The 25,466-nt window shown below is 40.8% G+C and overlaps 1 protein-coding gene across 1 annotated transcript in view; it reads right to left on the bottom strand.

Annotated features, from left to right (window-relative positions):
• tex264a (testis expressed 264, ER-phagy receptor a) overlaps positions 1-25,466 on the bottom strand; it is a 65,977-nt gene that overhangs the window by 28,017 nt on the left and 12,494 nt on the right. Inside the window, exon 2 of the mRNA XM_062401043.1 lies at positions 22,679-22,900. Within this exon, the coding sequence (XP_062257027.1) occupies positions 22,679-22,900 (222 nt within the window). The remainder of the gene's footprint in view (positions 1-22,678; positions 22,901-25,466) is intronic.

Raw genomic sequence — 25,466 nt, 5'->3', positions numbered from 1 at the left:
AGATTTCGTTTCAGGTTATCTACACACACAAGAATATGAGTCTTGGTTTTCATCATCAATCTTTCAAAAAGGGTTTGCCCCTAAATCAGCTTCATCGTATTTACAGGATTTGTGACTGAGATGAAAATTATGTTTAAGATGCCAGTGAGCTGATGAAACAGTTTAAGGATGATTCACAAGCCTGGTGGGCTGTCGCCGGAAAATGAGAAGATAAAAAAAAAAGAAAACAAAAGGAAAGCCCTGTACAAAAAAGAATTATGGGAAATTTATTGGCTTACTGGCAGACTCTCTTATGAAATGAAATCAAACCTCCTAGCTCCCTTCCAAAATTGGGTGTAACATTTCTATTACTAAACGAGCGCCACATGGACAGGGAGGTCGGCACAGCGTCGGCAATAATGTGGATTTTGTGGTGTAGACCAGGCTGAGCCACAAAACAAAGCCTTTGATTTACTGGTCGACCCATGTTCCAATCTTCAGCTACAGTCACAAGCTCTTGGTAGTGTCCAAAAGAACGAGATTGTGAATACAAGAGGCCAAAATTAGTTTCCCTCACTGGGTGGCTGGGCTCAGCCTTAGTGATATACAGGGTCATGAGTTCAGACGTCCGTAGGGAGCTGGGAGTAGAAAGCTGCTCTTTCACGGCCAAAGGTGACAGTTGAAGTGATTTGGGCATCGACTCAAGACATCTCCTGGGCACCTTCGAGTGGAGGTTTACCAGGTATGCTGAATTGGTGGGAGACCCCAGGGTAGACCCAGAACTCGCTGGAGGGACTGCATATCCCATCTGGCCTAGGGAAACCTTGGGAAAGTGTGGAATTCTCTACTTGGCTGGCAACCTCCACGACCGGAATTCGCCTTTGAACGTTTTATTCTATACTATAGAATTATTCGCATTTTTACGTGGATGCTAAATCAGCATGTGGCTTATATTTTTATAAGCCACTTGAGGGTATTGTATGAGTGTTCATTTGAATCTCTACCTTGCACTGGAACCACTAAAGTAAACAGAAAACATACAGTTGTTCATGAGCACAGACACAGAGAATGAGAATTTATTCAAATGAATCAGGAACAGAAGAAAATGGGAATTTGTCCCCTACCCTCAGAGAAACAATTTATCTTCATTTCCAGGCGCTATTTAAAAAAGTTCCCCCGACATGAAAATGAACAATAAGCTGCCAACGAGTCTCAGGGGACACTGGAACCATATGAAAGTATTGCTCATAGCTGAGGCTGCGCTGGTGACAGTGGGGAGATGAATGAAGGCTCAGTAGATTGTTCTGCACTCAACAGTGGCAGAGTGATGGCGTAATGTCACATTATTAATGTACAGCAAACAGGGAGCATCCTGGATTGCCGATCATCGCCTGATTAAAAGTGTCAGATGAGGTGATGGGAGATACAATGCAAATGCCTGTGCGCACAAACACACACAGAGAGAGGGAACATGTCTGAAACAGATTTGACTTCCCACTCAATGTGTTATGGTTCCAAGAAAAACACTATTTATAGCACTTTCTCTCCAATTAGAGATGTGCAAATGCAAAGCAACCCACCCACACACACATACACAAATACAGTAAATTCACGTGTCTGATAATATCTGTATCTAGATCATTAAATAAGGATGCATACAAGGAAAATTGGCAGACATATTGAATATTATATACTTAGAATACAGTGTTTGATTGCTGACCATGTTTAATCAACATGACAACATGGAAGTGGAGGAACAGTTAAATGAACAGCTACTCAAGTCTGTTTTACTTCACATAGAGAGTAAGAGAGATTTACATTTTCAACTCTTGTTTCCTGTAATTATTCCTCCTTTCACATTTAATGATACCTTCCCAGTCTAAGAAAGTCCGTCTGCTTTTTGTGTAAAAGTGCACGGTGAAGTTCAGCTTGTCAAGCTACTATGAGGCTTTGTTATTCTGAATTATCCAAAACCAGGCAGTGCGTTCCCGATTCTAACTTTGTGGAACAAAATAACGTTACACTTTTAAGTTTGAAACTGGAGCCGACTCAAATTGAATGGAGCTTCAAATCAAGTTTGGCAGAACTTTAAACCTCAGATGCCTCTAACATGCTGTCAACAAACATGCCGACAAAACCATGTTGGCATGGAAATGCACACGCAACTTATAGTGATCAGAAATTGCTTCGATTGGACAGACTATATCTAGAGGATCTGTGAACTGGTCTCACAGTGCAGTAACGCAGTGTCACAATCTGAACAATTTGTTCCCAACTGGGAAAACTTGAAAAATGTCTGTGAACTAGTCTGAAATAACAACTTGGAAAGTTGGCAATTATTTTGTGCGCGAGTTGCCGACTTCTTCACCTAAAACCAAATTGACATAATTTTACAATTGGCTCAACATAGTAGTTTTGAATTTGAACTTTTCCCTTGTTTCACGTGGGAAAGTGAGAAAGTGTAAACCTATCCCTTAGTCATAACTATTACTTACCAATTTAACCAGAGCAACATATATCAGGACTGTATGTTATCCACTTCATTCCAGATCTACTTTCTCTGGCTCATCTGCAGTACAGCTCACTGACGTCCTGCTGCAAAGTGTGTCTGCTCCGTCGGGCTTGATCTCAGTAGGTGATCTACATGCCATAAGCCACATCTATAAAAAGCTCTAAATATACACACCGGAGAGTGGAGAGGAGCAGTGGTCTAGTGGTCTGCATGGCAATAGTCGCGCTTCCCTCTTATGCCTGCGTTGTACACTCTTCATTGCACTCGGGTGCATCCCATCACCTCCTGCCATCCTGCTCAGCAAACCGCTCAGTGCCATGAAGATGTTTATGGTATTTCACACCCGGCCCTGCTCTGCCTCCTTCCTCTGAGCGACAGCTTCCCGAATGGCATTAATAAATTGAGCCGCCCTGTTAGCTGTCTTCACTTCAGTTCACCGAGGAACAAGCACTCAGTCTGCATTTATGAAGGACCTCAGTTCAGGAGGGTAGGTTCGTCTTCAGCATGTTATCAGCTATAAAGTAGCAACTGTGTGGTGCAAACACTTACACTACATTCATTTCTCATTTAATTACTATAGAAAAATACCATATTGTCAGATTTGTAGGACACTAGTCTTTTTCTATCAGTTGTTAACAATGGTAGGATGTGGGTTGTATTACAACTGCATGGTGTAAGTTGCGAACATGATCCTCTGTAGTATTTCTTTTAGAGAAGCTGCAGTTTATTTTCATCTGCATCATCTGTGTTCCACTAAGCCTTAAATGCTGCATCTGGCCCCGAGCTACCGGAAGCTCGTTGAAGTTCACTCAGTCTTTATCTCACAGCATCTTTTCCATCTTCCAAGTGCCTAAAGGCCGACTGCGGACATTCTTGAGTGTTCGTTAGTGTCCGCTTGCTCATCTTGCTTTGTAAAGTGGTGGACCAAATGTGAAGACATCAATTCTAACCATTTGTCTCTCAGGGGGGTATAGCATGGGTGTTTGGTTCAGTATCACAATTGCCCTTTCAAATCTTCTCTGAGAAACATTAACCTTTCATACAGCTCCTAATGTTGCACAGCCCCTGTGGACAAACACGAAGTGGGCATGAGGACACATACAATGGTTGCGAGGGAGGATCTATCAGGAAAGTGAAGGGTAGTGGGTGTGGAGAGGAATGTGCCTTAGACTGCTGATCCATAACCTGTGGCATATTGAATGTTAAAATACCACATCTGCCCCTCAGATGAAAAGCCCTTCCCTCTCCCACTCTCTTCCCACGGCTAAATGATTTAACATCGTGCCAGGGCCAAGTCCCTCTAAATGGAACAGACAAGTGTGGATCTTTTTTCTGGAACAAATCTTTACATATTAATTGGATGCTATTCCTGAGGTAATGCCTGGTGTGCTGCTTCCTTGGTATATTTTGAGGCACCAATTGAGTCGCATTAGCTGTAAAACCAAACGGTTTTAAAGCTATAGTCAGAATGGAGAAAATAAAATAACCTAAATTTTGGTCATTTTGTGCAACCAGAAAACATGTTTTTGAGCGCCATAATATTAAACAGTATGGAGATAGAAAAAATACCAGATAAGAAACAGTACAGCATGTGCTTTTAATGAGCGAGTTTGCTATATTATCTGAATACTAGTTACAGTAGCAGACAATATGTGTCAGATTTAATGTCGTGCAGTGGTAAGCCCTGTCTCCTCACAGCAAGAAGGTTCTTGGTTCAATGAGCAGTTGTTTGTGGTCTGTCAACCCTTAAAATGTGATGCTTGTCTATTTAAGGAGTTATAGTACAGGTGCTTTATTTCTTTTTAGATGCACCAAACAAGTATCGTAACACTTGACCAGGTTTGCTTCATTGTCACCAACCGTTGTCACTAAATTCCGTTTCAGTTGTGTAGTTTTGTTTCCATTGTGTGGCTTTCGTAGTTGGGTTTGTGGCTTTCGCAGTCAGGTTTTCTGTTAATGCACTTTGTGTGAGTGACGTCTCAGCCACCGTACTTACCTGCAGGTGTGAATGTGAGTGTGAACAGTTGTTTGTCTCTACATGTCAGCCCGGTAATAGACCTGTCGAGGGTGTGCCCCACATCCCGCTGTATGTCAGCTGGGACTGGCCTCAGTCCCCCAATCCTCAAAGAATAAACAGCATCACTGATGGATGAAGGAAAATAATCCTTTGTTTGTTTTCCAGGCTGCAGGACTATGGTACAATATGGAGTGACAAGCCTTTACTGTAAAAGACTGAAGAAGGACACAACACTACAATTTGTGGCCTAAAAAAACACTGACTTGAATGAACACTCCTGAAAATGTCCACAAAAACCAGCTGTGAACAGTGTCAACAATTGATATTTACTCGAGCTGCTGTACAATGTGTTTGATAATTTAATGCTAATTTTGTGTCATTCAACATATGTACAATTAAAACGGCATCACTCAAAATGTAATAATGAAATTAGTTTGAGCTCTGCCCGATTTGATTACTTGATTTATCATTGAATGGGTAAAACGAGAGTTGGCAAACATTTATTTAATTCTGGTGTCACAATACTACCGAGCACTTTGAATCCTGTAGCCCATTTTCCAAGACATTCCATCACTAATGCTTCGGTCACATTAAATTATTTTCCACTTTGATGTCATTTGGCTGACGCTTTTGTCCAAAGCGACTTACAATTAGTACACTCAACATTAATGAGGGGTCACAACAACTGCAAAACTCCAAATCAAAAGACAGGAAGCCATACAGTGTGAACAGCACAGTGATTAATTTGAATGTCATGTAGTGTGTTGAGATAAGACAAAATTGTCCAAATCTTAAAGGACTGTGTCCACTGAGCAATGTCTGGAATGTTCAGGCGAAAACAGGGAAAGCAAGTGACCATTTCCACATCCACCTTTAGTTGTAAAGTCTGCACAGAAAAACACAGAGCTACATGCTAACACAGTGCTACTCACCAGAATATAGTCCTTTTCAGACATGACCTGCAGGTAAAATCTGGGAAATTTTGCTACAGAGTTTACACAGTCTGCTTTTCACACAACGCTTCAGGGGTTCTCTGCTAGACGCGTTCACAACAGCAACAAATCACCCGCATTTTTCAGACAAGAGGGGAGGGGGGTACTATTAAGTCTGCTGTGTAGATCATGTGATTTTGTTTACAGTACAACAACACCATCCTCAGCACTTATCATCACAAACTCTCTTGACATCTTCGTTGGTGTCTTCTACTACTGTGTCACCGCTTTTTCATCAGGAGATGTTTCTTTGGACTAGGAGGCAAGGTGGATAAGGTCTTTAGAAACTGCGGAGCTTTTCACTCGAAAACATTTGCGTTTAAACATGCACCTCCTCGGGAGAAAATACAGGGGATCTGCGAAATCCAGTGCTTGTTTGAAAGCAGCTTCTTGGTAATATGCTTGTCTAAGAAACACAATGGCTGTTTTTAAACAACCTTTTTGAATTAAAGGTGTGGGAAGATGGGAAAAGTATCATACAGTTTTATGGAGCCTCTAAAATCCCTCATGGCCAAGGCCCGTTCCCCAGCTGGTGGACACACTGCTGACCACAGCACGCTTTGATAGTGTAGCTGCAGCAGTGAAAGGTAAATGATGAGCCACAGCAGGAACAAAAGCCCCTCTTCGCCGCCGGTTGTGAAGCATTACGATTTTACTCAGCTTCAGACCTGACGCACACAGGCAAGAAGATATCAGTTCTATTGACACTTACTTAAAATTTCCTGTAGCTGTTTTTCAGTCGTGTTGAGCCGGCTATATGAAACAGAACCAGGGTTCTTACTTTAAACAGACCACTCTTACTCTGCACACATTTTCGACTGTATGCCATTTACCGCCTGTCTGAATAAAGATCCTTGAAGAGTGAAAACATGCATAAACCATGATGGAAGCTGCTGCTGTGTCTGAATGGCAGATCTATTGGCTGTGCAGGTATGGAAGCTGTCAGTGTGATGCCACTGTGGCAGTGGATCTCAGGCATGCTAATGTGGCATTTGGGATCAGAAGTGAATGTGACAGGACATAATGGGACTGGACAGCAGACACGCAGAGCCCTTATTATCACTCTGATAACCAGCTCATCCTTTCTCTCCCTCATTTCATACAAGGTGAATTTGAATTCAGCCACAGAACAGAGTTCAATCAATACACACACGCCAATCTTACTCAACGAAGGAATCAGCCTCAGATACAGAACTGATCGATGGAGGAAAAACAGCCTGAAATTGTACAGCTGCGGGTTTAGACTTTTCAAAAGGTACCCAGTGGTGTTTTTGCAGAGCAGTGTTTTTATAAGAGGTTTCCTGTGTTTTTATTGTCTTTCTAGTGTGTGCACAAAGACCAAAAAGGATACAAGCCAAGTTTGCAACAGATGTGGTGAGGTATATTCTGTATGTATCGCAATGGGGCAGTTGGTGGTAACTTATGCAATGTGAGAAGCAAAGAAGCACTAGTTTGAGAAGGTTTAATATGCTTTTTTAGTATTTCCCTTTTTCTAGAAGGTTATAGTTATAACTTTTTCATACATGTAAAAGTTCTACCTAAAGTCAGCAGTAAATGGAGTTCTTCTCGCCAACAGGAAAAACTGCTCCCGAAGCTCTTGAAACACAAATAGTCCATCTGATTTATGTTTTACTGACCTGTCCAGGGTGTAACCCGCCTCTCAGCTAATTTCAGCTGCCATGACCCTCTAAGAATAAAAGGTTTAGATAATGGATGGATGCGTTTTACCACTATTTTGATTTTCTTGCAAGGAAAGAGATTGTTGATTTAATTGCATTTCAGTGAAGACCAGGTGCAAATTAATGCATTTTGGTCTTTTTTTCTGACTTAACCCAAGCCGTTCAATCATTTCTGAGAATATAAAGACTAGTCAGCCACAGGGGATAAATTTGTGCCCAATCTTTTCTGTTGCTTCTATTGATCATGGTGCGGTTTGTGAGCGCGCAGCCTCTTCCCTTCCTCTCCATTCCTGCTCGGCCTATTGGCACATTAATCCCAATCTGCAATAGCTGCCGTAGCGCAGATTACATTAGCTGTTGACCAATCGAATTAGGCGCCAACACGTTCATCCGCCTCCACAATCAGTGGCACTTTCCAATGGACACAACTACTACATGCTTACAATCAATTTGCTTCCCTAATTTAATCGAGTAGCTCAGGCAGCTGTGTGTCCCGTTTTATTTATTTCACTCCTCGTGACATGAATAACACGAGCTGTGCAACCAAACACATAAGAACACATGACGGCAAACACACACACCAACATCTAAGCATGCATGCATGCACACACATAAACCCCTATTCCAACATTCATATCCACTCATGTCCTCATGGACATGCCTTGCTACATCCAGATAAACAAATTTGCCTCCTGCCTCTCCCAGGAGCTCGCTGCCTTCTTATTAGGAGTTAGTTAAGCTGTAGAGCAGCGAGCAGAGAGCAGGCAGGAGATGATGCTGAAGCTGTCTCTTAATCAACACCATTCCTCTCCCAAGCATGACTTTAGCAGCTTCACAAAGAGGTGAGACGCGAGAAGAGCTCCACAGTCGGACTCTCAGTTATTGCTAAAAATAAAAATAAAAAAGTTAACTGAATAGCAAGAATTTTTTTTAATGAGCGCCTGATGTCATTGATGAATTAACAGAACCACAGTGCAACTGAAATATTTAGTTTGAGCATCAGTAAATGAATAGATAGATGTACTTTATTGATTGGAAATTGGGAAATTATTGGAGAATGCTAAAGGATTGTTACTTCCATGACATGTTTTTACATAAAACATGGTCTGAGGAATGGTTGTTGTGGGAGTAATTTTGTTAGTACAATAAACAATGAAAGCAGTTTGAGCTAAACCTAGTATTCTGAAATATATATGAATTTACTGTTGTATTCAACATGAACACAGATATATTCTAATACGCTTTCATAAAAAATGTAAATAATGACCTCTATGACGACTGTTGACATTATCATGTAAAGTGAAACATGGGACCACATGTACCTACAGGATTCATCCCACAGGGAAAATAATGGAACAGAATCAATATTTGCACCCGTGAAGCGCATCTCCAAGCTCCGCACAACAAACCTCTGCTTTTTCATCTCTAATGAGGGAAGGCACACCAGGCATCTTTAACAACTAGATTGTTCCCACTGCAGCTGCAGGCTGTTGCTAGTTAAAATTGTGACTTACTCTAAGTGTGCAGAGCACACAGGAATGAAAACATTACACTGCAGTACATTCATGCACACATAGAGCTAGTTTAACATAGTAAAAGTGCAAGAAAGAAGAAGATGGATTTTGACGTGACACCATTATGCATCATTAACAATTTTGACCATGGTTCATGTCATATGAGGGAAAACAAAACTATTGTCTCTCAATTCATTTCCTCTCAACATTATCGATTCAAATGAGATTTTGTCACTTTTCATTCTGAACAAAAAAAACATTATGAAGATACATTAACTATCAACAACATTTGTGTGTATATATATATGTACATTGTGCTGGAATATTGAGCCCGCTGAGTAATAGCTGCAGAACCAATGATGTTTAAAATGAGAGGAAGCGCATAAAGTATGGGAGCAGTAGCACACATACCGACTCCTGATGGGTAATTTTGCTGGCAAGTTCAGCTGAAAACAGGCTTTCCATGCAGGCAAACATGGAAATGAGGCAGATGTGGTTAACATAAGCCCGTCCTTTCACAGTCGCAGTAAATTAAATATATTTTGCAAATAGTTTCTTGAGAAGTTGGAGGTGTGTATGCATCACTTCATCAGGAAAACCCCCAAACTGAAAGATTTTTTTTGTTTTGTCCATGTATCGTTCACCAACATGCAGGGAGTGGGGATTATGACCTTCACTGCCATCAGGTGGCGTTCCAGAGGCTTTGGCTTCACATCAGAGAACAGTAATGCCGTCCATCTTTATGAACACAAAGATGACATAATGGTGCATCTAGTGTCGGGTTTACAGCTCACTCTGACTTAATGAGGATGTGAGTTCCTGCTCGACGATAATTGTTAAGTAAAAATAAATCCCCCCCCTTTGGGATCTAATTGCAAACAGGAAGGAACACACGGGCAGCAGAGCCGATCAGACAAACAAACACATATAGAGGGAGTATAACAGAGTCCTAAGTAAACATCTGCTAATTAAAAGGTAGCGTATTGAACAAACTGCACTCTGAAGCATTCACTTCTCATCACTTAGTTCATTAAATGCTGAAATTACCAATGCACAATGGATTGCCTGCACTAGAACCATCATTCAAGAATCAATGTGATTAAGGTAGATGTATTTCTCAGGTCAAGTTATGTTGCAGCAGGGCCATGGGTTTAGAAAACTATCTTTCATCATCTATCATAGATGGGACACAATCCAAAGACACAAATTGGGTCACAGAGTTCAACACACCTATATAAATCAAGGCAAAAATCCAAAATCCTGGTACCGCAACAGTTGACATGTGTTCCGTTCACGTTTACAATACATGCAACTAGGTGTATTCACTATATATTGTAAAGATCTTTAGTTTTACAGATTTGGAAACATTCAATTTTCAGTTTATTTTCTTATCTCTCTTAATAATCTATTTCCTCAAGGACCTCTGTTAATCCTATTAAAGGCATTATGACATTTTCTTTCTCATGGAGAACAACAGAGTGGACCACAGGTTAGGAAGTAAAATGGATTGAGAAGTCACCTGGGACAAAAGAGCAGGAGTACACAGTGTGAGAAAAAGGTATTTGACAAGTACTTTCACACGAGAGAACACCAAATCTGATGAGGACGTTTCCCCGTTGAAGATTCTATATCTTTCCAAAGATGTCAGGGCAGCAAGTGGGCAGTGATGTTGACCCCCGTGTCTGCCATTCTATCATTGACCCCTTTTCATCCAGCAAAAAGTATTATATAACAGCACCCATTAGAGATTTAGTCTCTATTTCATCATCTGCAATTTGATTGAGGTAAAGCACAGACAGAATCTAAAATAAAGGAGACGAGAATCAAAGCATCATCGCAGAGCAAGTAGCATTTACAGAGCATCCTGCAGTACTAGCAGAATATTTCCACTTTCGCAACATAAACACAGCGTGCCCTGTTTCCCACCATAACATTGCTGCTTTCCTATGCTGTTTGTTTCGGAAGTGCCTAAAGGCCAGTACATGTCTGTTTGGCTACTTAACATATGCCCTGCATCCACTGGATAACAAAGTCACAAACACACAGAAAAATAGGTCTGCGGCATAACAACAGACGTCAAACCGGAATTGCCACTGCATGGCCGTATGTCGAGTTACATCCAAGTCTGTCCGTAACTCATAACTGTACTGAAGAAATATAATGAAAGGTATTAAGTGTATTTAGTCATTACCAATGCAGGATTTCTTGAGTTTTGGCCAAATATTCACTGTTTAGTCCAAATTAACCTTTGTACCAAATCTGAAGAAATTCCCTCATGGTGTTGTTGAGAGAGAGACAGACGGATGGACAACCTGAAAACATAACCCTCCGGCTACAGCTGTCGCCGGCGTGGATATATAATCAAGTGACAGAGAAGCTAAACTTGTAATGCATTTTAGGAAATGTCAACAGCTGATCTCTTTTGACACCTCTGCTCCTGTGTCTCAGCAGCCAGAGGGCTGGGGATTAGCTGCCGTATGTTCCACCCAGAGAGGTCTCTCTCAGTAATCTGGCATCTATTTAATATTTGCTCACCTGCAGTGGTGAGGCAAGTGTACGGCCTTTCCACTGCCAAACAGCCAGAGAGGCAGAATGACTCTGTCTGAGAAGAGACTCGATTCATGTGGTCCATAGGAAAATACGCTTTGTACCTGGAGGTCAGGAATACGTGTGAGATGGAGATCAAGGTTTGACCATCAGCTGGGGGCAAATACAAAGACCTTTGATTGAAGTGAAAAACTACTTGACTGACTAGAGAGTTTTTAATTTAGTAAAGTCAGATTTCAGACACAGTAAAGACAGAATATCTATGATCTTTTAAAATATCTACTCTTGCAATTTATCTTGCTGGTTTTGTAAAAGTCCCCTCAACAATAATCTGATGCCACAGACAGCAAATACTTAACAATGTGCATATGTCAGTTTTGGATTTTGCTTGCAAGGGACATGAGTTACTGAACTGTCAAGGCTCTTTAGTAGTTTAGACACACAGTATGTTGCTGCTGGGTCAATGTGTTACATTATGACTAATGGTCCAAAAATAATTTGTACTGCCTATAGTTTTACTCTATACTCTGCCAGTGCAAATAAACGTTTGAACTGAAGGATGTATTTGGCATCCGATGCCATTGATTTCTGGCAGAAATCAGATAACAGTTTAGAAAATAAAAAAGTAGATCTTGGATTCTTATTGTGGCCATTATTAAATACCACATTTTTTCTTTACATAAGTGAGCTCCTAATGAAGAGGCTCTCATGCCAAAATTTGCATAATTAACAGATAAATAATAGAATAGATTTTGTGTCTATTGGAGAAACAAAAAGACAATTGTGGTTCATTTAAACATGAGAACCGGCCTCTTCAGAGTCAGCTGGAGTTAGTAACAGTGATGTTCATTTTATGTTGCTCTTTACTTGTCTCCTCACTCTGCTTTGTTCCCATATTTAAGCTGAGTATTGCACGGTGCACCGTCTGTGATGATAATGATGATGCAAAGATGTGCCCGATCTTGCACAGTCTGCTTCTTTACAAAAGACAGAATTAGACTGAGCCCAAAGTTCCTACAGAGAATTGCTTCTTAAAGGCCATGAACTTTAGTTTAAAGGCCAAGATGTCCTTGCGGCCTTCGCTGGATGTAATAAGATGAAATCAAGTCAATAAGCCGCACTGAGCTATCTGATGAGCAGGCTACTTGACACACAAACAGGATTTTGTGAGAACATTTTGAGGGCATTTTCTCCTTCTTTAGGTATTTTTCTCATCTTATTGGGTCCTCAGGACTTTCTAGTATTAGGCAGAGGCTGTGTGCACAGATCACCCACATAAAATGTCTTTCACCCTAAAAAATAATTCACCATCTGTTTTAAGAGGAGAGATGTTATTGATAAAGTAAATAACTATAACAAAGTGCCTATCTGTGTTTCATAGTCTATCTTATTGGGATAGAGGTAAACAGGATCTACAGGGCAGGTCTTGCGAGGATAATTGAATTTAAATACACACTGCAAAGGACAGTTTTTAGAACGTGGAGGCATTACACAATGTTAACTTAAATAGTTTCTATTTCTTCTCTTCAATACATTGAGCATAAATAAACTTCTGAGTCTCCTGGACCTTCTTGTAGCAGTTCACTAGATTCTCAATCACAAAGAGGATTCCAAGAGAAAATTACTCTGTGGGTGCAAATTATATTTTTTTGTTTGCTTTTACCTCATCATCTCTTTATTTGATGATGGGATCATAGATCATAAAGAGACACATTTTCTGCTATTTGAATATGAATATCATGTTTAATAAAAATGTATAAAATTAAAGTGAATAGAAAAATAGATGGGGAAATTCAGTGGGCTTGAATATGGCTTGACTCAAAATAGTATTATTAGGTATAGCAATTAGGTGTGTTAAGTCAAAGGTCAGCGACAGTGGTGGGTTATTAAATTTGAGAAAAGGGTATGTTTAAGCCCAACAGAACTAATGCGAGAATCGTTGTTTCCAGGGCAACGTTCGGTGGTACACGATGCAGAATTGGACTCTACGCCCTCAGAGAAACATGCTGAGGTTTTTTACTCTGCAGTAAACAAGACCAATGGTGAGTTTTAAGTCTTTCGAGAGACAACAGCTGAGTTGAATGTTCAAATCCTTGTAAAAGTCTTGCATGAAAAGAAAAAACCTTTCATAAGTAAACATACATGAGTATTATGAGCAATTCTGTCGGATAAAGAGAGCAAAAGTTACTTTTAAGGTATCATTAAATTTTCAAAATAAAATGTAGTGTCACATTGAAATATAGTAGAAAAGTACGTCACATTTTTACTTACTTGAGTTCCCAGTTACTTTCTACTTTTGAAGAACGGCAACGTTTCCACTGGAAAATGGACACAAGAAATTTGAACTTTGAACCAATGGAGTAAAGAGAGAAACTCAGACAGTCTCCTCATCAGCAGCATGAAGAGTCTTTCACTGTCACTGTACATTTAATCCTTCAGATGAATTCAAAGAAATGGCCGATACATTTTCAAACACACAGGAGTGACTGAAGATTGTTTGTGGCTCCACGGGGGGGGAAGGATTTACCAATTCAGTTAGTCTGATACAGAGAGCAAATTTGTCAAGGTCAGTGACTCACATCCACATGTTACAATGGCGGTGACACCTGGTCATGAATCAAAACATGTGGGTAGAAATGTTGACAAGAGGCCAATCATTAGGAGAAGCCGCAGCAGCCTCTTCCTCACACACACAGCCGATAACAAGCCGAGGTTGACGACCTTTACATCTAAATGAACAGAACTTTCACTGCCACAAGGTGAATTGTGCAGAAACAGATGACTCCTTCAGTGCAACATGAAATCTTTCTGTTTCTTTCCAGACATTTAAGAGCTAAAAAAACAAGTCAAGTGGCACTTAAAGTTTTTCTGTGCCTTAGTGTTTCCTTTCCAAGCTGATGCTAAGCTCCCGACAAATTAAATAATATCACTTGCATAAACCAGGAAACAGCTGGACTTGAAGGTGTGATTCAACCTCTCTAGGTGGAGGTGTGTTGGTTGGGTCTACCTGTCCATGTAACACTTGTATTTTGTCAGTTCGATTGGTGATTAGTGATGAGATGTTCGAGCCATTGATAAACACTGTACCACCCACGACTCCAATTAGGCATCATTTTTATTGGACTTGAGTCCCGTGTGCAAAAGAGTTATTGATATTCAGATATCGATAACAGAGAGTCGCCATCTGCTTGGATTTATTGGGAAGGCAAATTACTGCAATTGTCAGGGTTAATGATTATGATGCTGTTGACTGCTGTGCATGCAGCCACAGTGCGATCTGCTCCTCCGACTGTATGATGGGAAGAGGATGTGTACAAAGACTTTCATGATCCAAAGCACACACACTCATTGATTATCGTCAGCCATTTCCTCTGCTTGTACATGAGAAAGATGGATACGCTATGGGGCAGGAAGATTGGTCACATTGCTGACTTGCTATATGCCGTCGCCTGGACTTTTTCCCGACGCTGAACGGATTACTGTCTTGTGCTTCAGGACTTGTCCATCTCTCTAACACAGCATATGACAGGAGCCCTTGTCACTCAGGCTTCGGTCATTCTTTTAGATCCCCATTTGTCTTTGAATTCTCTAAAATTCAATCATTGTTTTGGGATAAATGATCAACTTAATAAGAAGCTTATTAAATGTTATTACATTACATAATTACACTATTATTTTTAAAATATATTAGTTTGGATGTAGCCTTCCTCACATCTCTGCCATGTAAGATGACCTCAAGGGCTGAGAAAGGCGGCAATAAATAAATAAATATGATTATAATAATTATTATTATTTATATTATTACAAAAGGCAAGCACTTCTCAGAAAGTACTCTGAGTCTGACTGTGAACAGCATGAGAGTGTATGGTCACTACAACCCCCAGGATTATGGAATTTGAGTAAATATCAGTAAAAACCCTGATTGTAAACTGCAGGATGTTATCCTAACCAAGAGAAATAATTTTATATTTAGTGACTATATCTAGGACAGTTCCCATCACATAGAACTGTTTGTCTTTAGATAGGGTTTAACAACTTAAACCTAAAGTACCAAGAGCAAATGCTTCCGCTGAAATAATGATTCATTATGTGTTTGAGCAATTCTCAAGCAATTGTTGACTATGCCAAATACAATGCATTTTCTAATCCGATTTGCTAAAGCTGCTTATCGGAATGGAATAAGTGGAATGATCCCACTTTTAACATTGAAGGAGCTGCTGATTGTTTCAGCCCACCAACCAGTCCTTGCAATTTTAGATACTGTATATTAAGAAAACAATCAATAAGAACCAACATAACTTCATAATATTGCATACTAATTGGTACAAATGTATGTTAAAGTTGGCTTAGTTTATAGAAATGAAGTAACATCGTCGCAAACTGATTTTTTAAAATTCTTTGGATGAGACTAAGGACAAGTTGCTGAATAAGAAGTGAATATTAAGGCTACTGAAACCTGGAACAGCAGGACGGCAAAATCCCAGTGTGTGCCGAGCACATTATAGACTTGGTGACTTAATATAGTTTAGCAGACGATCGCACGAGTGTTTCCTCCTCAGACAGTCAGTAAAAAACGGCAGACTGACGGGATAACAAAGCATATTAATTGTAAACAGAAGAGATGAAGCATTGTGGGTCAGAGACCTGCCTCCAGCCCTGGACTGTTGTGTTAAGATTATTATTTTTGAGAGCTTCAAGTAACAAGAAGCTTGTTTTAACCAATAAAAATTTGATGGAAGGAACAATGGTGTGGAATGACAACATTAATAATGAAAGAGACTTATCTTGCTCTCACCACAGCCTGCATTTTAAAGCACACACACATACATACACACACACAGAGAGCACAGAGGCATCTACCTCCTCCGACTCAAATTCTCACCGAACTCCCGAGCAATCAGTCACAGAGACACATGCTCGCTCGCAGACTCACACATCACTTATCGACTCTCACTTTGCTTTCTGCGCTTTGATGGCGTTGCAGCCACAACCCCTGCCATTCTGCGCCTTCCCACGCAGAAACGGCTGAACAGAAAGCAGTTACGGTGTCGGCGCCCTGGGCCTAGAGAAGGTATTGAAGATGTAGTGTGGCTGGAGAGGATCAAAGCAGGTGCGATTCTGCCACGCCCTCCCCCAATTTCCCCTTCGGGCTGGTTTAAAGGTTTAACCACGTGACAAAAGCAGTTGGGAGGGTCCATGTAGAAGCGTGGAGAGCCTCTTCATGGCTGTTGATGCTGCAGATAACAAGATGCTAATAGCGTGGACCAACAATGCTGCTTTTGGCTCTGTAGTCTTCTGGATAAAAGAGTGCCTCATGGGTATTAACATGGTAATCAGATAGCATCACGTTGTTCTATTTTTCCCAAAGTAAAGTAAACTCATGGATTCTTTTCTTATTTTTCTTTCTCAGCCTGAAGGCACCATATTGTAAACAATTTCTTTTTATTCCACAGATTTCCATAACGTGAGCTCAGGTAAGCTTCAGAGTGCTCGTGGGGATGTAACAAAGCATCTGTTGGTTAGTCTCAGTCAGGCGGAGGAGGAAATATGTTGCAGAAAAAAACGAATTATATATATTTTGTAGCTTTCTAAGCTCCTTCCTGGCAGCCCCCCTTGTGAAACCTCTAGATACTGCTAGAATGAACCCATCTGAAATTACAGCAGAAATCCAAAGGATTCTCTGCGAGTGAGTGGGGGCATTGATGATGTCTTTAACACACTACGGGCGCAAAACAACAACATACAAAATTAAAGTATCTTGTGCATGAGAAAAGAGATGCCATACACGTAGAAGACACCAATGAAGATGACAACTGGAAATGACGACAAGGTTCATTCTTAGTTTTTGGTGATAAGGGCCTACACCAGTGTAGATGCACTGCAAACCTCAGAGAGCCATGGACAGAAGTGCAGTCGAATATGTGTGTAAACTGAGCACATCAACAAAATAACAGTATTTACAGCATTGATTAGAAGGAACAGTTTGTAAAATAATGGAAAAACGTGTGTCAATATTTACAGTAACTATAGAAAAGAGAATGTCTGATAGAGATGAAGGGAGCAGCAATGAAAACTTAATTGAGGAGTTATTATTAATCAGTAATGGTAGAGTATGTGAGTAGGCGTATTGTATATCTGGCAGTCTTGTTGTAATCATAGTCCATGATCAGCTGCCGCCACCACAACATTCAGAGACAGTCTAGACCTGAACATGTCCAAACATCATCGTATCATATGTGCATGAGCAGTTAGGGAAGATTGGACAAAAGTGGAAAAAGAGAATCTCTGAACAATTCCTCAAAATAATTCTGAGATGATAACGGGAATCTATATCAGGACGAGTCAATATGCTACTGAATGAAGGAAAAAAACAATTCCACCCTCAAAGCGTTACCTGCACTCAGATCTGTCAGCTCGGTCACAGAAGATGTGAAGCGTGATATTCAGAGTGAGTGGGAGGATTCCTGTACCTGTCGTTGTCAGGAAAGTAATTTGATGTATCACCACCATCATGATTATGGGTTATCAATAATAAATGGGTCTGTGTGTATGGGTTTTTTATTAGAGACGCAGGCAGAATGAGCGGTGGTGGCAGAGTCGTTCTACAGGTGTTCTAATTCTTCATTTAGTAAAAGGCTGGTTGACTTGACAAGCAGCAAATAGTTTCAGACACAAACACTAACATACAGACAAGATGCAATATGCTAAGAATAGAGTATTTGAGAATATTCTTATTTGTTGAGAGCAAACCTCAATGACAGTAACAGCGAATACAAACAATCCAGCTCCATAGTTCACAATCCATTCTGGTATATGTTCAGTCCCAAAACAGCGACTGTCACATTTATATTCACCCACAGAGGCGTCTGAGCAGAGCGAAGGGCATCTTGGCTGTTGTTTACTCGGCGGATACACAGGGAGGGAATAAGCGCAGTTCCACTGGCTAACCCCTAATCAGGCTATTGCATGAAATATAAATGCTGTGGACAAGCCAAACAAATTTTCTATATTTAATTCAACAAATAATAACATCAAAGAAGATGGGGAAGAGTGGCTGGTGAATAAACCATGAGCATGATGGAGGTGAGGAAACTGAACTCCACTGTAGAAGAGTGTGAAGGGACCAGTAACTCAAAACAGGTGAAAATAGACACATTTAGTTGCCACCATTTGGACTGCAGTGGTTGATAAATGGCAGCCATAAATATATATGTATATATTACCTTATTTATTTCTGTCCTGTGAAAATGAAGCTTTTAAAAGAATGTCCAACAAGGAGATGGAGCCACGTTATCGAGGTTCGGCCCATACATGCAGTCGATCAATGAGTATCAGGTGTCAAACATTAACTTCCTACTAATTCTTAATTTTTATAAAAATGTGTTTTATTTCATAAGCTTCTTCGATTTTTTGTTTGGTTCATGTCCCATAAACTAAGATGGATGACTGAGGGCTTACAACACCGACACAGCAGCCAGCCACCAGGGGGCGTTTGAGACACTTTGGCTTCACTTTGGGGGGATGCCATGACCCCCTTCTTTAAATACAGTCTATGGTTCAAACAGGATCATTTTATCACAGACTGAGACCAATGAAGATGAAAAAGTTTTTCTAACATGATCACGAGAAAAGCGTCACAGCAGATGAGAAATCTTAAATCCTGCTTCGTCCCCATGAGGTGCTGAGTAGAGAATGATGCAGGGAAAATAACTGCAACATCAACAAAATGCACTTGAATATTTAAAATGGTGCTAGTCCAGTCACACTAACAAAACTTTGGTGAAACAAAAATTAAATGATTAATTGTGCTTTCATGCTGCGTTAAGCCTGATTCTGATAAACAGATAACAAATGGGCAGGAGCTATCGGTTTTTCATCTTGTTTCTGCTCACTGGGACTATTGGGATTGTCTGAGCCGGCCACCAAATTAAAACTCAGATGATTGTTTGCTTTTATTCTTTAGGTCCTGAAAAGGTTTCACAAAGCTCCCACAGAGCATAGCCAAGCAATTTAAAACAGTGCAGCAGCTATTTCTTTATCTATTAATTGTTGTCCTCTTTCATCACCTGCCTTTTTAACCGAGAGACAATACAACCCCAAGCACCCTGTGGTCATAGCCGCTCACTCTGTGCTTTTCAGTTAGTAAATGTGAATACACAGCTGCTGAACACAGATTACTAAAATCGCAGATATTCCATTGATACCACAAATCCATCCAAAGGGAAACCACACTGCTAGCCAGTTAGCAGTACGCTGTTCGTGGGTTTGGACTTTTCAGGGCCGATTTGTGCATAATGTGAATACTATTACCTCATCCGTAAACATGATTGCACCAGAGTCGAGTCAGGTATTTTCTTTGGCAGTGGCGGTGAAGACAACAACTCCCATGATCCACCGCTGCCTCACAACGATGTCAAACTAGCACTTTTGATATAGTTTTGATTGAGAGACTCCTAGCGGACAATGTTACAAGTTGTGTGTTTAAAGGATCATGTTTAAGTTAGAGTTAGGGTAGTAAGAGTACAGGGTAGTGTGTGTGGTTTTGTGAGTATGTGATGTACGTGGTGGAGATGAGGCAAGGGAAGCAGGTTGTGGAGACGGTGGAGCTGAACGGGAGACAAAGGCGTTCAGGTGAAAAGGGGCAGTAATGAATTGGACTTGCTCTGTGGTAAATGAAGCACTATAGGAAGCCAGGAGGAGGATCAGAGTCCCTGAGAAAACACTTGAATAGACATGGAACCTGGTCTAACCTGGTCAACCTCCGTAGATTCATGGGCAGCCCTAGTTTACATAGCTTGACTGAGAATTTCAAACTTTAAAGAAGCACCAATCAATATTTCACAACTGTGTCTGGTGGTAGTTTTGGTTAACTTCTAGCTGCTGCTCTGGTTTTACGGCCCCTCAATTTGCTTCTGTCTCATTGTTCTCGTCACCTTGGTTCAGCTGCGGCAGTGAAATAGCCCAGATAAAGCCACGGCAGATACAGTAGAGCGCAAGGCTACGTCACACAAGTGTCTCCCTCCTTTCCAAGTCCCAAAGACTACAAACCTACTCTATTAATAATACCTACATTAAATACGCACACATTCACATACCATCCTCTGAACCAAGCCACAATCCATTATTCATTAGCCTCGCTGGAGCGGGTACGCATAGTGCACTCGCCACTCCCTAACTCAAACTGGATGTTGGTGTGTTATCAGCATATCTGCTTAACAAGAGCACCTCCTTAACGAACGGTCGCAGCACTCAGGTCAACTGATGGACTGCAACAAGCCGTTCTGCCTCGAGACAAGTGTGAGCGAGTGAGATGTGTTCTTTGTGGGGACATCAGCTTGCTTGCCAGATAGACAGCCCTGTATGCTCACAAAAGATGCACACTGACACTAGCCACGATTATGTAACTTCATGAGAGCCTATACAAGGGAATACCACTACATTTGAACATGGAGAGATGCTATTCCCTGTGCCTTCAGACCGTTTAGTCTGTGTCAGTGAACATGTTAGAGAGTTTGTCCTGCCCTCTGATGAGGGGTTTTGCAATATGAAGACTACCGCAGAAAGAAAACTGTAAAAAAGATGAGGATACTGGTAAACGATGATAAACGGCGCACACAGTGGTTCTTATAGGACTGGAATTTGTAGATCACAACTAATAAAGCTACTGCAACATAAAGCTACTGCAACATAAAGCTACTGCAACGTAAATAAGTAAAAACACAAAAAGGATGCAGGGTAAAACTATAAGGTCTTTCTTACTGAAGCAGCTCCTAACTCTACAATGGTAAACGTCACACTAGCATTGCTTTTGTCTTTTAGTTTTATCAATTGTCAATGGTGATGTCCACCCCCCCCCCCCTTTATAGCATCAAATAACAAATTAAAACCAAGCATGTTGGAAAAATTCACCATCCGTGTGAGCAGAACAGCCTAAAATAACAGAAATAGTCTTTGAAAAAAATATATATGACATGCACTGTGGCTTTTTGATTAAGTCCATGTCCCATCTGCTAACATGGAGGAGGTGGGATTTACATATGACCTATACTGCAGTCAACCACCAGAGTGCAGTTGAGGGTCTTTGGCTTCACTTTTGGGGAAAAGTCATTTCTGCATATACAGTCTACGTTTGGTGGAGAAGCAACCTGAGTGTAAACGTGCAAGGGTTTGATTCCTGAGCAGGTGAAAAGAAACAGTCGGTGGTGAACAGAGGGGACGATCACGATCAGGAGCTCAATTCAAATAATGTATTATCGAGCTTCTGCCCTTTTTTCCTAAAAAATCCTAACTTGGTCAGTGCCAAGAGCAGAAGCTGGCAAATAATAATCCTGTGACTGGGCTGGGGTGACAATCAACAAGAAAACCAGCTGAGACCTTTTTCACAAATGGTCAAATCATGGCTTTAATATGCTGACATAGCTGGATACAGCCAATTAAAAAGGCCATTGGCTGGGTCCTAGCCCCCCCCTTTACTTCTCTGCTCGACACTACACAACAACAGATGGAGGATTCAACTGAGTGAAGCATTACACCTAAGGCGTAATAACACCATTCCCACTACATGGTGATCACTCATTGGGTTTTTTGGAGGCAACTCAAAAACACAGAATTACAGAGGAATACCAATGAATGTCAGCACTCAAATGTGACCCCTCTTGCCACCGGACAGGTTTGTGCGAACTCCCCATCCTCGACTGTCCTAAATATAAGAGCAAAGTTCCACCTTCGGGAGGTGCATGTGAGAACATCTCGCATATTTTCTAGACATAATGGTACATTTTCTGAATAGGAAGTGGGTCCTTTTAACCTCCTGTGAAAAGAAAGATGCTTAAATCAACAGATGGACAGACATGCATGTCGAGCATTATTCATGCGGTGGGATGTCCCTAGATGAATCCCAGTGTGTAAATGTCATCAGTAAATGTCAATAGCTTTTTGAGGCCTGTCCTGAGGACATGCAGCCCAGCATATGGGCAGCGGGACTCAGACGTACCTTCATTTCCCACCATGTCATCTATTCTTAATCTACTTTAAAGAACTCATCTGTTCATGTGATGAATTAAACAACACATGAGCGAGGGTCTTTTGACAAGTGGGAACCAGAAAAGGAGGACAGATATGATCACGAGGGGAAAAGCTATCCACTTCAGTAAAAGGACATAAGAAAGAAAAGAGGAACTCCTCTCTTACTTTTATATATGAGGACATACGCTTGTCAAGGAGAGGAGCATGAAACAGTTGTTATGGAACTTTTTACTCAGAAGTTAACACTGGAAAAACACTGGAGATATGCTCGCTGTTCAAATCCTTCTTACCTGTGCTTCTCAAGGATACTTTTTCAGTAAAGGGACAAATCCTTGCTCCGTATTTCCACAGATGCTATGTGCCTTAAAAGAGCCTCAGAATGACTGATGTATTCACACAGTGCTCGTACGTACCTCAATGTAAGCAGCAACCCTCGGGTAGACCCTGTAAGGTGCCAGCAGGTGGGACAGAGGTGTGGTGCAGGGGAAGCTGGTGGTCACCGCGTGGCTCACTTCTGGAAGCGAAAACACCTTGAAGCCAAATGTCTCGTACAGCTTCTGCAGCTCTTCATCCGGCTTCTCTTCACCCTCGCACAGGACACTGCCCACCACGTAGCGACACTTCTCCGACGGCCTCTGAAGGGAGAGAAAGGGGGTATGCATGGAAAAATCATCAAATGAAAAGTACAAAAAATACTAAACCCTTCAATGGGTCACTTCATACCAGTGGATTCAGTTGTACTGTATTTTTGTACTTCAGCATGTTTCTGTTGGATTTAAATCAACATTTCTTGTGCATAAGGAAATGTAACAAGTTGATATAGCCACATTAAAAAGAATTCATAAACTCCGAGAGCACCCAGACAGTGCATACCGCCTCCAAAGCTGATTGCCAATTTTATCGCCATATTGCATTGCCTGTGCATGTACACGTCCAGATCATTATCTAGATTGGCATCCAATTTCACCTGTTCATATTAGCACTCTACATTTTCCTAATGGATTTCATGAAGATCTCTGCATTATTTCTTATATCCACCCCATTAATGTAATCAACTCCAAACGTGGATGTGTTCTTCATTGGCCCATGCTCCACCCTTCTACTAAGTTTTGAGAAATTCTATTCAGTACTTTTTGCATAACCCTGCTAAAGGACAAGCAAACAGACAAATGGCAATGAAGACATAACCACCTTAACAAAGATACAGTAGCAATATGGTTTTGAGGATACAGCACCAAATTTTTCACCACACATCATATCCCAGATAAATAGATGCAGCTAGTTTGTGTAATTATTTTATTATTCATTATTATTATAATGAACAATGGGCCCTTAAATGAAAAACAGATGTCCAGAGATAGACGGTGCATTAGAGGATACAGCCGAAGTTAGTGTTGTGTCAGCACATATGTAGGATGTAAGAATAGAAGCCATTTGATTTAAACTTGCGGAGACGTTGCACCTTCACGTAGTCTGAAGTGTCTCCGGACAGAGGGCTGTCGGCTCTGGTGAACATCCCGTTCCAGATATCCAACAGCCAGGTCTCATATGCCGTAGTTAAAATTGCATCCGTGCTGGAGAGCAGGAATGCAACTTGAGGAAAGGCTAATGGTTTTAGATTTTGGATTTCATCAAAGTCACTTAGGTTTTACACGAAATGGCCTATGGGTGTTTGTAATGCGTCAATTTGTGTTCATTTGTGTCTCAATAACAGATCGAGTTTTCAGTAAGAAGAGGATCTGACAGAGATTATCCCACTCAGATCTGTTTGCTTACACTTTGTCTGAAAAGCTTCAGATGGAGAGTGGGAGATGCTGTTAAAGGACCAAGCCAGCAAAGTTTTTTTTTATGTTTTTGTTAACATTTATGCTTTTCAAAACCCTACTACAGTATTTTAGCTGTCTAAATAAAATGTTTCCAACTTACAGGCGGCAAAGGGTCAAATATATTACTATCATTAATTTACATATAACTGAACTCATACTTTGGATGTAATGATTTAATGCATAATGTAAAAATGATACTAATGAGTGATATTCTACTGACACAAAAGTAAATCTAATGTGTTGGGAATTGTAATGTGCCTGGGGACTTGGTTAATGAACTTAAAAATATATCTAATATCTATATGATTTTTAGAAAATAGGTTCAAACAGGTAAAAAAAAAAAATGCTGTCATCTTCCTTTAAATCCTGCTGCTGGTTTCTGGTCTCAATGACACTGTCCTTCTGTGGAGGGCTGGCACTGAAGGGGCACAGATGGGAGCCAGCCACACTCATCCTCGTGTCCCTAGCACCCTCTCATAATTATCACATCTAAACGCCAAAACCCCTCTTCTTTTCTTTCTCGTTTCTAATATCCACAATGATTATTTGGCTTTTACTACACTGTACCGTTCCCACGGTCCTACTTTGTTCGTGCAGCAGCTTTTGTGCCATAACTCAGCATCGTTGGCTGATTGTGAGGCTCCAAGCCTGAGATAAATCTATTTGATCATCCCACCCCTGACCCTCAGTGTCTCTTAATGTCTGCATCGTGTGGGTAATAATAATGACTGACAATGCCGGTTCAGCATGAGCAGATAATCTCTACTGTCACCTGACAGAGATGCTACCGTGTTCAGCAGTGAGTCAGGCGACCCAGATCAACCCTCGGACAGACACAATTACTGATGCACTGTGACATGTCAGCATCTTCAATCAAGTGACATAATGTAGATTTACATTTTCTGTGTGTAATTTAGTACATATAAGTGAAAAAAAAAAAGTTGATTTACATTTTTAACTATTCTTGAGATTGCATACCTCAGCAAGATTTTTATTTTGATCCGCACCAAATTGCAAACACTCATAAGGATCAGTCCCCTAAACATACCCGATTTGATTCCTCTAGATACATGAATTGTTCCCTGGGAAATGAAGGAAAATGTAAAAAAATGTCTGTTAAAGAAAGCGGGGAAAAATATCCTGGATCTGCCTCGACTCGGATCCGCGCCAACTTTAATTTTTTCTTAGGTCAGGCCCCACCACTCCACAACATTTCATGTAGATCGGTTGAAAAGTTATTATGGCATCCTTTTTACTACCAAACAAACACACAACAATCGCAGACGTAAACTTATCCTCCTTGGAAGAGGTAAAAAACATTACAGTGGAGTCAGCCCTTTAAGAAGATTCATTAGGCGGTGGTCTAGTGGCAGAA

Source organism: Platichthys flesus, chromosome 2 (genome assembly GCF_949316205.1).
Source record: "Platichthys flesus chromosome 2, fPlaFle2.1, whole genome shotgun sequence".
Classification (NCBI taxonomy): domain Eukaryota; kingdom Metazoa; phylum Chordata; class Actinopteri; order Pleuronectiformes; family Pleuronectidae; genus Platichthys; species Platichthys flesus.
This window is presented reverse-complemented; position numbering and strand designations above follow the sequence as displayed.